Source organism: Pollicipes pollicipes, unplaced genomic scaffold (assembly GCF_011947565.3).
Source record: "Pollicipes pollicipes isolate AB1234 unplaced genomic scaffold, Ppol_2.1 Scaffold_4002;HRSCAF=4701_pilon_pilon_pilon, whole genome shotgun sequence".
In the NCBI taxonomy this organism is placed as follows: domain Eukaryota; kingdom Metazoa; phylum Arthropoda; class Thecostraca; order Pollicipedomorpha; family Pollicipedidae; genus Pollicipes; species Pollicipes pollicipes.
Genome location: NW_023596420.1, coordinates 13,671,495 through 13,687,892, shown reverse-complemented (window position 1 = coordinate 13,687,892; position 16,398 = coordinate 13,671,495). Strand labels below are relative to the sequence as shown.

The 16,398-nt window shown below is 46.2% G+C and overlaps 1 protein-coding gene across 1 annotated transcript in view; it reads right to left on the bottom strand.

Moving 5' to 3' along the window:
* Positions 1-4,285: 4,285 nt before the first annotated feature.
* LOC119094123 (extensin-like) overlaps positions 4,286-16,398 on the bottom strand; it is a 34,685-nt gene continuing 22,572 nt past the window's right edge. Inside the window, exon 2 of the mRNA XM_037217200.1 lies at positions 4,286-4,883. Coding sequence (XP_037073095.1) covers positions 4,286-4,883 — 598 coding nt within the window. The remainder of the gene's footprint in view (positions 4,884-16,398) is intronic.

Sequence of the window (16,398 nt, the reverse complement as noted above, 5' to 3'; positions counted from 1 at the left end):
CGTGGCACAAGAAGAGGGCACTACCATGTTTATTAAAGGAGGGTGATTGGAACACGTGCTCCGTTGGGTGCCAAACTTGAGTGATTGTTGCATGATTGTATTTTAATAAATATGCATTTCGTACGTTGTGGACTGACTGATAACACTTCTAATTAAAGGGTTTGTCCGAAACCAATTTGATAAATTTTAGAAGACGTGGTAGCACAACTTGGGACACAACACCATTTCCCCCAAAGTAATGTTGCGTTTTTAGCTTCATAATTATAGGCAAGCATTCCACAACAGAATACGAGCCGAATGCCCGGACGATAGCCCTGGTCCTGACCCTGGTCCTGGTCCTGGTCCTGGTCCTAGTTCTGGTCCTGGTCGTGGTCCTGGTCCTGGTCCTGGTCCTGGTCGTGGTCCGATGGTCCTGCCACGACTACAACCACCATAACTGATAACGACTGATGTTATAGTATTCGTTGGAATATCACCACTCCATTGGCTTGTGCAGTACCGACTTTGCTCTGTTTCGAATCAATTATAATTTGCGTCTTGGCCTTGACCGGATTGCATTGGCGAGTAGGATCAGACGTTTTCAAACGATTCACTGCATCTAAATATCGCAATCATAGTGCTGCCACTCACGTTAAATGGAGTGATCAATGTGTTGAACGAATAAAATTGAATATACTATAAAAAACAGGATCGGCATTGACTGGACATTTAGCTACTTTTGTATTACTGAGGTTGACATACTTCTACACTCCCATCTCGGTGCAGTTTTAGTAACCTCAAGGTTACCACTTTTTCGCAAATCAGGCCAAATACCGAGATCTAGCTGCAAGCTGGAAGAGACGGAACCACATTACAGGAGTTATGCTGGCGTGAAGGACTTGGTAGTCGTATTGAGCCTTGCGGTGACCTGCGCTGGCCTAAATTGGTAGGTTACGCGTATTTCTCCTTTTGGAACAAGCATATAATGCCAATGGGCCTTCCAGTACTGGGAACACAATATTGCCACCGTGTCCTTCCTGCGAGACTTCGTACCGAGCTTTTGCAGTCGGGTGTAAACGCGATGCCAACTGTCAGGTCTCACTGAGACGTCCGTCAGTGACCAGCATATGAGCCATTGGTGGAGACACGTCTGTTTTACAATCGGCATCGGACATCAGATGCACTCTCGCGCATACCATTCACGAAAGATGACCTGGCGTACGCCTTCTTCAGTCGGAAGCCTTTTCGATATGTCCGAGCATATGTTCTGATTTACTTCGAAGTTGATGTGCGCAAAAAGGTGAATGGACTGATAAAAATACTCATTTTTTCCAATTTTGAGATATTGCGGGACAACAGGGAACTGCATAAACGTTTTATGGAGATGTCGTAGTGATGATAATAACTGTTCTCACATGAAGCACTTCAAGTGTGCTGATCCCATCCGTTTTATCGAGTGAGATGGCCAATTCGTCCCACTATTGTCTTAACCCGTATGATTTCCAAATGTGTTCTCATCCTCACCAGCAAATGTTGATGTGGCCTTCCTCTCTCGGCACGGAATTGCCAAATACCATGAACAGGAGCAGTGTGGGAAGCGTTCCATTCGCTGGACGCCTCTAGCGGTTCCTCATGCTTCTGGAGGTTGGCGAAGGCTCAAAGACATGCGAACTGAAGCTAACGTAAGCACCGAATGCATCTCCATAATGCTTTTGAAAGGTCTCTCCTGACCATTAATATGTTTGATATACCTCGACCTCCATATCCTCCGAAACTGCTTTCGCAAAAGCTGTCCGCCTGGCCGTCTGCATACCACCGCGCTTGACTGCACGCTGCACAGCACCCGATCTCGTGTCTACCCGACAGCACCGCCGCCGCCGCCACCGCCGCTGTCACCCTGACCTTGACCTTGACGGGGGCGCGCCATCGACCGGGCCATCGATCGGTCAGCGGACGCCGCCGTGTTGTGATTCCGGTCCGCCGCCGCCGGCGGCGCCGGCCTGGCTGGCGCTGCCGCAAGCGCCCCGCTGGCGCCGGCGGGGTGTGCCGGATAGGGAGCCGAGAGCTCGTGGGAGGAATTGGAAACGCGCCTGATGGTGCAGTGCTGTGGACGGTTTCGCAGCAGAGTTGAAGTTCATTGCTTCTTGCGATTTACGCCATATCCAACCAGATTCATATGCATTTGTGCTGGGCCGTTTTGCGTCCACGCTGGGCCTTACTGTCCTGATTGTGTCGTCACACAGAAATGTACAAAATGCAGGCAAAACGTCTTCCCTTGCTGCAGCAGAATTATTATTGAAGGAGAAAAGAAATTCATGGATATTACAGTTTGCTCATTTCCATCCACCGCTAAAGGCCCAACCTCCCCCAAATATGTTTTATCCAAATGCCAAGCCACCGCCCCGTTCCCTTCCTTCAGTACACCACAGTTTGCATGCTACTGTCACGAGAGGTCACGACTGGACAATGTGATGAATAACGGATGTATGACTCAGCTACGGTGTGCAATTGTGAAGTCTTGGAGGAGGGGGCAAACATACTAGGCGAGCAGCAACGGCGTTAGTGTCGTGATTTCCTGCTTAGCATGTCGGCATTGCAGCCACAGCGTTGTAGGCCTCGCTTCCGCAGTGGTGTGTTAAGTTGCTACGTGTAAAACAAATACGCACCGACTATTGCATAGCATGGATATTTCCATTGATCAGCTTCTGCACGTTCTGAAATGCTGTGCCTGACGACCTAATCCTAGTGTATGTGAATTGACCCCAGGTTATGTGACGTGTCCGGTTGTACGTCAGGTTTCCTTCACTCCGAGCTGCCTCTCCAGCCCTTCGAATTAGAGCCAAATCCTGTAGCACTGGTGGCAATGCTGGCCGCCCACCACCGTATACAGAAGTAGGCAGGCATCACAGGGCATCCATTTATTTATCAAAGGGACCAATTGGATATATGCATTCACGTCAGCGTGGTGATAAAGGGAAAGGTTCATGTGTGTTTCGATTCACTCATTTCCACCCACCGCTAAAGGTCTGACCTTCCCCAAATGTGCCCCTCCAAATGCCAGGGGGCATCATGCCAGCCCTCGTCATGGCAAATCGAATCGTAAGGCGTAATTTTTTTTGTATTTAATCGTGATCTCAATATGAAAGTCATCGAGTTGTTATAACTTGTTTGAAGGAGATTTTTCGATTAGCAGGAAAACTGGGCAAATTATCCTGAAGCATAAGCAATTTGTACTAAACCCCTGCCCCGTTCACATCCCAAATCGGCGTCGTCTGGGCATTGCTCGTGACATAGAAATCCGTTCCAAAAGCTTTTCAATTCCTTAATGAACTCTACAAACCCGGGTTGTAGCAGGTGATAAAGGACCCAAAACTGAACATGCCTGGTTCTCTTTATTCAGCTGCCGCTTATCAGCGAATACGAAAAGCAATTGCTTCCCGTCGCCTGGGCGCTACCCAGCCCGCCCTAGCCGAGCACCAGCTTTTCGTGCCTCCTCGTCACGGAAGGCTCGCGCACCGAGGCGCGTGGCAGGAACGTAACGCGAGTGGGGTCTGCAAAGAAGAGAAGCTCATAAAAAATGTGACTTGTTCTAAAAACATAGCAATATTGTTGGCTGGCCTTTTGCCAAGGTTGTTATTTTTACCAGAGTGAAAGCGTTGGACGTTATTCCGAACCAATTTCCATGGAACCGCCCAAACTCGTCATGTTAGACGCTGGTTGCCTAATTTCAACCATATTTGAGGTTTTTTTACCATGTGTGCCTGACTTAAGTGCTTTTTGTAACTTAGGGCAGGGGAAAAATTTGTGTTTGCAAATTTTCAGACATTGAAATTAGAAACTACGGACAGTATTTGGACATGAATATTGGAAGATTTGAATGGAAAATAAACGATAGACAACTGCTCCGTTTGCTACCATTATGCCTATTCTTTAAATACAGGTGATGTAATAGCCTGTTTGGAAATGTGGTCAGAGTATTTAACCTACAAATAATAGTCAGAGTCCAGGGAACATCCAAAGAATATTCATGCTGAAACTGCTGCGAATACGTTACTGATGCCATATGTCATGACTGTCGAGAAAGGTATTTGTTGCTTGGATGCTGCCTATCTTCAGGCATCGCGATGCAGCGATCTGATGGGCCCAAAACTGAACTGCACATTTATCCAAAATCGTCCTGCCACCGAGTTTAAATATGTCGGTTAATGGTCGAAAACGTACTAGATGATAAAGTGTTAAGTCAGAGGTTTTGAAAACCAGTCGAAACTCACGAGTTCGAACGCCGCAGTGCTCGGCAGACCCAGCGTCACAGCCGGCAGCGCTGCTGAAGAGCGTCGGGGGCACTCCGGAGCGTCAGCACCACCGGGCCGTCGGGGGAACTCCGGAGCGTCAGCACCAGCGGGCTGGGAGTGGGAGTCACACTCCGGAGCGTCAGCACCGGCGGGCTGGGAGCGGGAGCCACTCTCCGGAGCGTCAGCACCACTGGGCTGGGAGTGGGAGTCACACTCCGGAGCGTCAGCACCAGCGGGCTAGGAGTGGGAGTCACACTCCGGAGCGTCAGCACCAGCGGGCTGGGAGTGGGAGCCACTCTCCGGAGCGTCAGCACCACCGGGCTGGGAGTGGGAGTCACACTCCGGAGCGTCAGCACCAGCGGGCTGGGAGTGGGAGCCACTCTCCGGAGCGTCAGCACCACCGGGGCGTCGGGGGCACTCCGGAGCGTCAGCACCACCGGGCTGGGAGTGGGAGTCACTCTCCGGAGCGTCAGCACCGGCGGGCTGGGAGCGGGAGCCACTCTCCGGAGCGTCAGCACCACTGCGGGCTGGGAGTGGGAGCCACTCTCCGGAGCGTCAGCACCGGCGGGCTGGGAGCGGGAGCCAGCTCTCCGGAGCGTCAGCACCACCGGGCTGGGAGTGGGAGCCACTCTCCGGAGCGTCAGCACCAGCGGGCCGGGAGCGGGAGCCACTCTGAGTTCACAGGGCTATGAACGCTGTGAACACAGCTGGTGGTATCTCAGCTGACGGCCCGCTGCCACATCACCACGCACAGGTCACGCTCAGGTCAGGTCACGTTCAGGTCAGAGCACGCCTAGTTCAGGTCACGCTTAGATCAGGTCACGCTCCGGCCAGATCGTGCTCAGGCCACGCTCGGGTTACGCCACGCTCAGGTCACAGGCGTCCGCCGTGAGCCCCGATCGTGCCTGCCAGGCTGCCGTAAGTTCTGTTGTCAGTCCATACCCACAGACAATGATACACAGTAAAAGCAGTAATGGACGTATGCAATCAGTGCTCAGCCTGAGTTTGGCCTGTGGTTCTCATGCATGTCGGTTGAAAAAGGCAATCATTTTGAACCAATGAGAACGTCTGTGACCTGTTCCTATTCTTCCAATATCAACGCTGGAATGACCGGAACTGTAAACTACCAAACCGCACGACGATCTTCCTCATTTAGGGCTGGTACAGCCCAGAAGCTCACTACATTACACAGCCAAACACATGTGTAGCGATTGATGTAACATTCTGGTCTCCACATGCTAAAATGTGAGACCGACGACTCGTGCGGCGGGGAAGCAGCGCGGTGAAAACAGGCAGGATATCTATCAATCATCATGGCTTAGGGGACGCCGCGGCTTATAGGAAGTGTCCCAATTTTTGGGCATATTTTAAAGTATACTCTAGTAAAACCTTAGGACCAGTTAATCTGATAATAGCCCTGGTTAGCGTCACTGCAGCACCGTCAATACATCATAGAGACATCAATTTAACTATTTTGGAGCCCAAATTACGCTGCGAACGCTTTTTAACAGCACTATGCTTCTTCCCTGCAGTTGTAGCGACCACCGCCGGCATGACAACCGCCGCGGCATATCTACTGGTGTGAATAGAAGAACGCTTGTGCTTGGTCCAGCTGTTGGTCCGGCTATCGAGAAGTGCATTGGTTGAAGATTGATCCAGTGCGTGAAAATGAATCACGTGATTCTTCCATTCCCAAGGCCAACGTGTGCCTCGAAAAAAGCCACTGGGGTAAACGCTTTAGGGCAAAATCAAAACCGTGGCATGCCGTTTCGTTGTGTTCTCCGGATAAGAGCTCCATGGTCGCATATATTTTTGTCTAAACTTTTGTAGCATTTATTACACAACAATTTTGACACGTTAATGTGTTACAAACTACAGAGCATACACGTTGGGTTTAGGGATGTCTCGACTGCGTTGATCATTTTGCTCACGCACGTTGGAAAATGCAAGGCAAATTAATTTATTTCATGGCTGCGACCAATGAGTTCAGTGATATTTGTCCCGCAGGAGCGCCTACATTCAGTAGAGTTCTGAGCTATGCAGAAAGATTTCGAGACAATTGACATTACTTTAGTTGTCCAGTGCATTAGCGAGGAACATTATCCACATGGGTAAGACAGTAGTATTAGCCTTATTCCTCGGGGAAAAACAAGGAAAATGAAAATAAAGATGGGTTGGTATCTCCGCAACATTCCTTTATCGAAACAATAACAGGAATGAATTTAAAATTGCCTGCCGATGATTCTTCTCCATTTTTCAGGGTAAAAGGTTTTTTTTAAAGCAAGCCACAGTTTTTTTACAGAACACCAACATCCAGGGGGTTAAACAAAGAGTGATTGCCACTCATTACCACGATACAGTGCCTACCTAAGAATTAGACTGCGCGAACATACGTGTAAAGACAGACGAATTCAAGCAAATAGGCATCACGCTTTACGCTTCATTCAAACACGCAAGCGAGTTGAAGTAGCCAGGTATCACACATCGCGCAGCAATTATACATGCAAACGACCTCAATTGAACAAGCATGCCACATCATGCGTCAGGTATCCTTTACACATGTAAAGCGATTTCAAGTCAGCACACATCACACATAAAAGTACACATCACGTTCGCATAATTGGCCATGATTAGCCCTGCATGTAAAGATTTGGAAGCCAACTTTTTATAAAAATATCTATTTTTTATTTTCCTGTCTGGGTGGTCCTGTGCTCTGTGGATGAATTTAAGCTCTAAAAGGGGTATAGGGTCCATACTTCTCTCGATTCCAGCCTGGGCGTGATTTGTCAAAAAACGGTCACAGAAAGGGGTATTCCCCGTTTTGTTTTTTGCGTCTCGCAGGTGGTCATTATAACTCAAACGGATTCGGCGCATAAGCTCCCTGGCATAGACTATGTCCTTCCAATGTTTTTCACACAGTTTACACTTGATTTCGTAAACCGGTTTTTTGCGTGTAAGCCCCTTGAAACCCAGAACTGTATAAATGACATCTGTTGCCACCCGGTTATTTAGGTTTCGAATAATAAGTCTAAGTCCCAACCTACTTGCTTGAATTCGTTTGCATGTGCACGTATGTTCGCGCGTTCTAATCATTAGGTAGGCACTGTATCGTGGTAACGACTGACAATCGCTCTTTGTTTAATCCTGTGAATGTTGGTGTCTTAGAAAACCGTGGCTTGCGTTTAAAAAAAAACTGAAAAATCTAGTATAATCATTGGCAGGCAATTTTAATCTCATTTCTTCTATTGTTTCGATAAAGGCATGTTGCCGAAATATCAGCCCAACTATATCTCCATTCTCCTGGTTTGTCTCCGATGAATAAGGCTAATATGACTGTCCTACCAACTGGCATACCTGATAAATTAGTACGTGTCTGATGGTGAACGCGTCTGAACATGTGAAATTTGCACATAAAGTGTAGCATGCTCCCTTTAAGCTGAAGGAGCCAGACATTTTTGGAAGTTCGTGACAATGGGTTTGATCAGTACGGTGACAAGCCTGCCTTTCATTGGAGGTTCACAACCTTCGCGAGATATGCCGGGCCTCGTTGGGATTTTGTCCGGTTTGACGCGTGTTATGCATATATTTAGCAGCTTGCAATTCTTGCTAATGAGAAAGGTAAGCTGTAAACCTTTCTAATGAGAAAGGTAGGCTGTAAACCTTTCTAATGAGAAAGGTAGGTTGAAGTTAGTTCCAATTGTAATGGAGGAAAAAAACGTGAAAAATACACCTGTATGCAAATGTTTCAACACTTGCACCGCTCACATGTTAGAATTGCGCTCATCGTTGCTGATACTGCATAAGACTGCGATCAGTGGTCGCAAAAATATTTGTTTTTAGAACATTTCAGCCGGACTGCGCCAGGCTTCTCAACGTAATAGACGAAAAAGAAGGAAAAGGAAAAAGGCGAAATGAATTTGCATTTCCTATTGCACATCACATTGCGTGAAGTCACATTTGAACAGCTCGAAACTTTTTTTCTCATATTCTGACTATGATACGTCACTTTGCATCGGTTTCTTGTTGCTGTTTTCACCACTCTAAGGCAGTGTCCTAGGATTGCCGACTTTGGGTGTAAAGCAACACCCTATGAGGAGGAATTTTTCACTCATTTTCCTCATATTTTATGTGAATTTTTCACTCCCGCCTGACATTATCTAATCGCACATGCCAGACCCCTATTTCTCTTTCTGAGGCTTTGAGATGTCATCCAAAACCGAGCTCACTTGAAACCACCAAGCATAAACGAGGCTCCGCAGAACCTGGACACCAGTGGCTATGTCCTGCCTCACCTACATCTGAATGATGTCTACGTATGCACATAACAAGGGCGCAAAGGGACCTCCAAGCCCAAGAACCCCAGCGACCCCAGCCGCTTGCACGCATTAAGTTTGGTTTGTTTACAAAATGCGTGCCAATCTGCTGCTGTGCGCCAAATGCAAGGTTTTCACGCATCCCCTATTTTTTTGGTCTCACCACCACACCACGAAAGCAGAGCGTGATGCAAACACCAGCAAGGCCTGGTAGAGAATTTTACTCAACGTACTTCTTTTTTCCCGCGGAAGCTTGACCACTAAATTGCATCACTCCCAAAATGCATGAATGAAAAGTTCAATAAATGTCTTATAAATTAAGCTGACAGGATGAATATCACTATTTGAGCACTTATCTTCACAGATTTTAACTCAAATCAGCTGATTACAAAATTTTGCAAGAAAAGTACCAGTCTTTGCATTTATTTAGCTACTTTTGTTTCTCTTGGTATCATACCAATGTCATACCACTTCATTCTTTCTTCCTTTTCGATTGTCTTTAAAGGTACCATCTGCTGCTTAAGATTTTGATTAATTTCTCTGCAAGATGCTCCAACTGCAAACTTGTGCGTATTCTATACATAAATTGGATTAATTCGCCAGCCGCCCAAACATGTTTGATATGCACCAAAGCGTGAACAATTCACAGGGAATGAAGGAGACAATTTGAAACACGGAACTTATTTTTACCGCCATTTTTGCCCTATTTAACCTTCGGTTAACCGTTTCCTTGGTTTATGGCGGTGTTCAATGATGATAAATCCAAGCATTTCGAGAGTCTGACTCACCAGGCTACCTGGCAAGGCATTAGCATTAGAATAAATGCTGCCATACAGAGCCCTCGGACAGACCTGACGCAGCTAATACAGAAGCGTTTGATGGCGAAATTCTGCCCTCTGGAGATGTTTATCATGCACACCTCTTACTTGTTTCGCATTTTAATCTCGAAGGTTGGCGGGCATGATTGATATTTATATTTGGGGAGGGAGTCGGATGACTCTGTCTGCCAGCAGACCATGCAAAATGTACTGAATCGTGATGCCACAAGGCATGCAATGGGCTTATTTCGTTCCATATTCTTGGTTATTTGCCCCAAATTTCTTAAAAAGATCCCTTATGGCTGCTTTAACCACATGTTTTCTATCGTTGTTGTGGTTTGCTGACCGGCAAATGACTGTACTGCATATATGCGCTATATTTTTAACACAGAGATACTCTAAGCTGCATAGCAATTATAATATGAGTTAAATATTGGTATGTAACAAATAGTTAGACCACCCCATTTTAAATGTGAAGCCAACATCTCAAACTTTGTCATTAAATATGAATAAACAAGCCCAAATGGATGCATTTGCTGCAGCTGAAAAGGCGAGCAGCAATTCGGGCATGATCATCTAAAAGTTGTGTTATTTTTGGAGAAGAGAGATTGTTTTGTGGAGCATGCCCATTATTGCCCTTGACATAGGTTAACCATGACAATCAAAATAAGTTGTTCAAAGTGATTTTAAGTGTTTTAATTTATGTGTTGTCAACTTTGTCTGATGTCAACAAGCATACGCATATGAACTGAATAAAAATACAAGTTGGAACCGGCCAAAAACTAGCTTTAAATATCATGTTTTTTATCACAAGTGCTGCTGTCAACAGATAGGTGAGTTGAAATGATGTTCATCATATGGGCTATTCTAAGTTAGGTTAAGTTGGTCAAGTGCATGGCAAGTGACAATAGGAATTGTGCAAGAATCAGTAACTCACAACTGCTGCTGTGATACAAACAGGTTATACAGGATGAGATGATGTAAGGCTTCTTTAGGTTAGGCATGGGCTACTTTCGTGGAAATCAACATTGGTATTTTGTTAGAAACACTGGCAAAATGTTTGTTTTCCCTGACCCCATCTTAACAGAAGCCAGAAGTATGTCTATTGTGTTTGACTTGGTGATGAGCTGATGTGTAGGAGTCCAAGGTTTTTTTTGTTTGTGTGAGTCTTTTAGGCTTGTCGAATTTTCTGTTGTTATTTTATTATTAAATTCCTTTGCTTTGTTTTGTTTTATAAGTGCTGTGGAAGGGAATTGAAAAGCGCGGCATCAAATTATTGCTGTTATTAATTTGCCATGCTCTTAATACTGTCATTAAATTACTATGCTTTAACGCGGCCCCGGTTGGCAGGCTAGATACCCTTCGCTCAGGTGGGGGCGGGGGGGGGGGGCAATTTGCCCCCCCCCCTCTCTGAGATCTCGGGAACTAAGAAAGCTAGAGACACCAAATTTACAGGGTGTCTTGACCTATACGTGAACTCACTTAGGTTATGGTTTTAGCTTCCTAGGTCATGACCTTCAGGTCAAATAAGGTCAAACAAGGTCAAATTCCAGGTTGGTCTCCAAAGTGCCCCCAGGACCTAGGCAACTGTCTCTAAGGAAAAGTTCACAAGCCCCTTTGAGGTCATTAATCTTGTTTGACCCTTTGAAGGTTATGGTGACCAAAATTATACAAGACTGATCTGCGTTTTGCATTTGAATAAGCGACAAAAATTACACTAGACAGTATGTTCCTAAAACAAAACATTTTACCTGGGTCATCTTAGGTTAATGACCTGTTCTGACCTCTAAAAAGTCAAATGAAGATGTATTATGCGGTTCCTGCTGTCAATAAATTCGAAATGAGCACCAGGAACTATCCCATACAGCAAGCCCAAGGGTGATAAATCAGGTTGGTTTTGACCTTGGTTTGACCATCATACCTGACTTTAGGTCAACATAATTTGCTCATTCAATATTTGTGGTGCCTAAGAAAGCATCTCAGATATGTACGTCTTCGTCAAACACTCCGTTGTTGTGTCGGATTGAACGATTCCCTAGAAATTGCCTTCGCGGAAACCATGGGCTGACTTTGACCTGTCATAGGTCAGCGACCTTACAAGGTACACCTCAAATTTGTGTGTCAAACGATCCGCTATGCAATTTTCTACACCTGTGCAAAATTTGGCGCGGCTACGCCGCGCCGTTCAGAAGCCATTCGGGAAACGCCCTCGGGGGGGTCAATTTGTCCCCACCCTACCCCCCACCCGAGCGCGTGTTTATGTATTCTGTTTCACTTTAAAGGCCTAGGATGTTAAACAACGAAATGGTTTTGTCAGGTCCCTGTTATTACGTCCATGCCAACTTGAAATAGATGTCTTTGTTGCTGAAGCATCACTCACGAGCTCATAAGCTCCATCTTTTTTAAGTGATTTTTTCACTTCCGCATAGTCTTTTTGCGACGGAATTTTTTACTTTCACCCTAGTTCAAAAGCGATTCTGGCTCCCCGCGCTAAGGCAAGTACCACAGGCACTTTGTTACATCGTGCAGCATTTGATCGATGTGTGTAGCATCTCTCGTACGCAGTGATCGCCACATACACAGATATTTAACACGCGTTCGGGTGCGGGTCAAATTAACCCCCCACCCCCAAAGGTTTTTCAGAATAATTTTCGAACGGCGCGGTGTGGCCGTGTCCCCCTCCCCCTGGCGCGGCTACCAGCGCCTTCCTCCCCCCCCCCCCCCCCCACCTGTTCTTATGGAATAGTTTTTGAGATTTATTTGGAATTTATTAATGACAATTACCGCAGGAAACATGTCACATGCCATTTGTAAACATCAGAGATGCTCATTGACCTAAAATTATCCAGGTTAACATTGTGTTTTTGGAACATATCTCCTAGCGCAATCCCTGACTCTTATTTGAAATGCAAAGTAGGAGCAAGCTCTTAGGTATTTGGTCACCTTGACATCATAAAGGTCAAACAAAGTCACTGACCTCAATGATCTTTTGCTTAGTATAGGTAACCAGTTTCACGTTGCATAGGGGGTTCTGGGGCACTGGAGGCACTAATCTTTAATTTGCCCCTGTTTGACCTTAGCTTCGTTTCAACTTTTGGCCTTGACCGTATTTGACCCAAGGTCATGATCTAGGAACATATAATTTTGACACAACTAAGCTCACGTACAGATCAATGTACCCTGTGAATGTGGTATTTCTAGCTATCTTAGTTTTTTAGATCTTAGGGGGCCAAATTGAGCCCCACCCTAGCGAAAGTTATTCAGCCGGCTACTGGGCGCGTGTTAATTCTCGCATATTTGCAAAACGTGTGGCGCGAGTAGGTGCATTTCGCCCGTTATTGGACATTTGCCATGACCTCTGGTGCTTTGGCATCTTATATACGTGTTAGTCACCTCCTAAAGGCTTGCGTGATTGCACAAGCTGCTACAAATCTTACCAGATCTTCATTTGAGGTATGAATGGACGGCTTTAGTGACACCAAGTTCAGCTTCGTTAATTTCCTGGCTTTTTGTGCAGTGTCTTGACTTCGTAATTATTACAGGAGAATCGCAGGTGTGCAAATGTAATGTTGGGACCCAAACTGTGCGTGGTTTATGCAGGTAGGAGCAGAGCAGATAGAACGCAAATCAGTAAGCACATTCCTAATGCCAAGGTGTTTTAGCTGGACGCAATGTGCTCCTAACGCACATCGAGCAGTTAATCAATTGGTGAGAAATTCACGGTTGCAGAGGACAACATGCTCATTCTTTGAGGTACATGAATTGGGGAGGGCAATGGTAAACAAATGATTGTGAAGGTGTAACAATATTTGTTCTGGTAGGGACCTGGAAATGGATCGGTTGAAGCAACATACTTAAATTGAAGCTGATGTTAAACTCACAAACTTGGCTGACTGAATTGGTAAGCAGATGCTGCTATAGGGTTAATCTTTTTTGATATTTCTCAGACATGAGCATGGATTTCAAGGCTGTGCTGTGCTTTCTTCCAACAAAACATGTCCCTCCTAAATTTTCCCTTCTGAAATGCAATGTAAACCACCGGGCTTTAATGGGACAGCTGAAAAGGTCAGGAGGAATGGTACCTATGCTATGATGAGATTGGCTATTAGATTATCATGCATTTTATTTACCTTGAAAGGAATGGGAGACCACGTTTTCCATAGCAGTGAGTTTTATTCATATCATTTTGCCAATGTGATCTGTTCATCAGATTTGTTTGTGAAATGTGTGGGCGGAGGTATACACTACGCAATCTGTGAATTGCTTACAACTGAAGCTTTTATGTTTCGTTGGTTAAAGGTTCTTTTCTGAGTTAATGCCATCATTGACCATTTCAGGGACCATTGAACGTTAACGTCCATTTCATTGGCTTTCAATTCGCTCAATCTGTGTGAGCCGGCAGATCTGAAAATCCGATCCGGTCCTAATTCGTTTGGTGGAAATTTCTGATCCGGTCCAGTGCGGCCCGCGGATTGATCCACAATCCGGTGACTGGTCCAGTCCGTGAAGTGCTCTAACGTAGAGCTCTTTCAGCTCCACTAACCATTTCGAAGCCATGGAATTGAGATGAACGGTAACAGTGCTCCAGTTCTGCCGCGGCCGTAAGCAATCACCCTTACCGACTTCCTCGTACGAGGAGCCTACGTCAGGGTGTGCGCGGGTTTCCAGGCTCGCTCACCGGACAGCTGGGTGACCAGCTGATGGCTGAATGCGACAGCATGTTTCCAGTGAGACGAGACGTTGCCTAGTCACATAGGCAGGACAAAGCGCAGAAACGGCAACGAAGAAAAGAAGAGGTGGAAAGCTGCTTTCATGCCTGATGGCTACATAAGGCTGAAACGGCCGCGAGTTCTTTCGCGCCCTTGTCATGAACAAAACGGCTGGAAAACCGGCGGCAAAAGCAGAACTGGAACTCCGTGAGGAATGAACTTCTGAGACAATGTGAACCACCTGGAGCTCGGTGACTGCACAGGAGACACCAGCGAGTCTGACGCCGTTACCACCTGGCCGTAGCGTGCTATCGTAACATACATGTGATCCCATATGTGTGGCGGAATGCGCTGTGCTTTCGCTTGCACTCAGCCATGCCAAGTGTGTAATGCACCAGGATTTGTTTCCGGTTGATGTCAATGAATAAGTGACATTTTAAGAACTGGTGATGCCTGGTCTTGTATTACGGCATACGGAAGATGTCGAGGCCATGTGGGGCAGTCCGCAGCTTACCTTAAGGTGTTTTTGGACATTTTTCAACCGCTCTTCCCGCATGATTACGCACTGGTTGCTCTGGGTTACAGCCTTCTCTCTCCAGTTGCGCTGAGTTAAACGTAACGTCCCAAAAAGGTAACGTCTGTTTGGGACCCTAATTGAGGGAGATGAATATGAGGGAGAGGTGTGAAATAAAAACGTGCATGATGCTTGTCATAAGAGAAAGCCGATGATACCCACTTGGAGGGTAAACAACATTTTAAACCGGCTTTAAGCATAGTTTGGGACCCCATCTACGCGTGACGTTACGCCTCCCATCCCATCACCTCTCCCCTGTTACGCTTTACATACGCTACATTAATCCCCTCCCCTCCATGAGTAACGTAATAAGCCCCTGTCGCGGGCGCAAAAAACGCTCAATTTCTGGGCATGGTCAGAACAGGCATGTCTATGTCCGGTGCGTGTTGCGCCAGCCCTAGTGACCACAGTTCAAAAAGACTGTGATGAAGCGCACAGATGTGTCATAGCACAAGTTCTGACATGCAGGACGGCCGAGCGGCCTAGCGCAGAACCGGGTGTGGGGGGGGTCCAAAATCTAGCATAAGTTGTGGCAGCAACGGTGCACATTTCAGGACTAGCGGTACGTTCCCGTGTTAAATGCCCTTTTTCACGTCCACGGCTTTCTAAATCTTGAATATATAGGTGCACGAAAAGTGCATAGCAATGAATCTTGACCAATGCCCTTTCAAACTCCGGGATCAGAAGTCTGCGCCGTGGCACTCCTTTCTGAGCTATCAGGCAAAACGTACACCCATGTGCGCGCCGCAATGTACAGTTGTAGGATCGAATCCCATTCCCGCCAACTTTTTTCAGCAGAGTTGAGATGGAACAAAGTAAATACGGCCACTAACTGGCCGGAGACTGATCGAGCGCAACGATCCTCTGATCTCCTCACAAGCTATATATATATATATATATATATATATATATATATATATATATATATATATATATATATATATGCAGCATGTATAGCCTGAAGATGCAGCCGTCGCGCTGTGAAACGTGTTGTGAGTTATCGCGAGAAATACGCATGATATCTTTTCAACCTATAAGATATACTCGACAAGTGCTATGTAGCCACCGGGCTACAGGCAATAAAGTGTGGCAGGGGTGCGTAGCTTTATTCTGCCGGGTGCGTAGAACCTATCGCGACGGTAGTCGTCAAAAGCTGGGCGTCCTCAACGCGGTGAGAGGTAGGACCAGGTACTGTGTTAGGTGCTTAAGTTGTAATGCCGGCGGCCACTGCTGTGCAGGACCGGCAGTGTCGTCTCAAGACCAGCACAGCAACGATGGCACGGTGACATGGCAAGCACCTCTTTTTGTACATCAGTTTTGCTTTAAAGCAGAATGGTTAAAATTTTAGCGATAAGTGCCATGACGGCGAGCTGGTACTGTACAGCTGCCCTGAAATGAAAATATTTGGAAAATTCCTCGGAATACTCTTGAAGAGTTTAAGCACCCGACAAACCTATGTGACCATGCCCCCTAAAAGCATCTGCAGGAAAAGTTTTTGTCATAAGGAGAATGCAAACGTTTTATCACGGGCTTCAGTGAATAACTAAACCCCGAAAGCTAGTCTTCACATTAGAAAGCTGCACAATAGATATTTGGCACATCATTGTCAGAAACATTTGCAGCACTGGCTCAAGGCAATAAGAGCAATAAATGGACCTGTGATTGCCCCAAATCATGCCCCAGCTATGCACAATCTTATTAAAACGCAACATG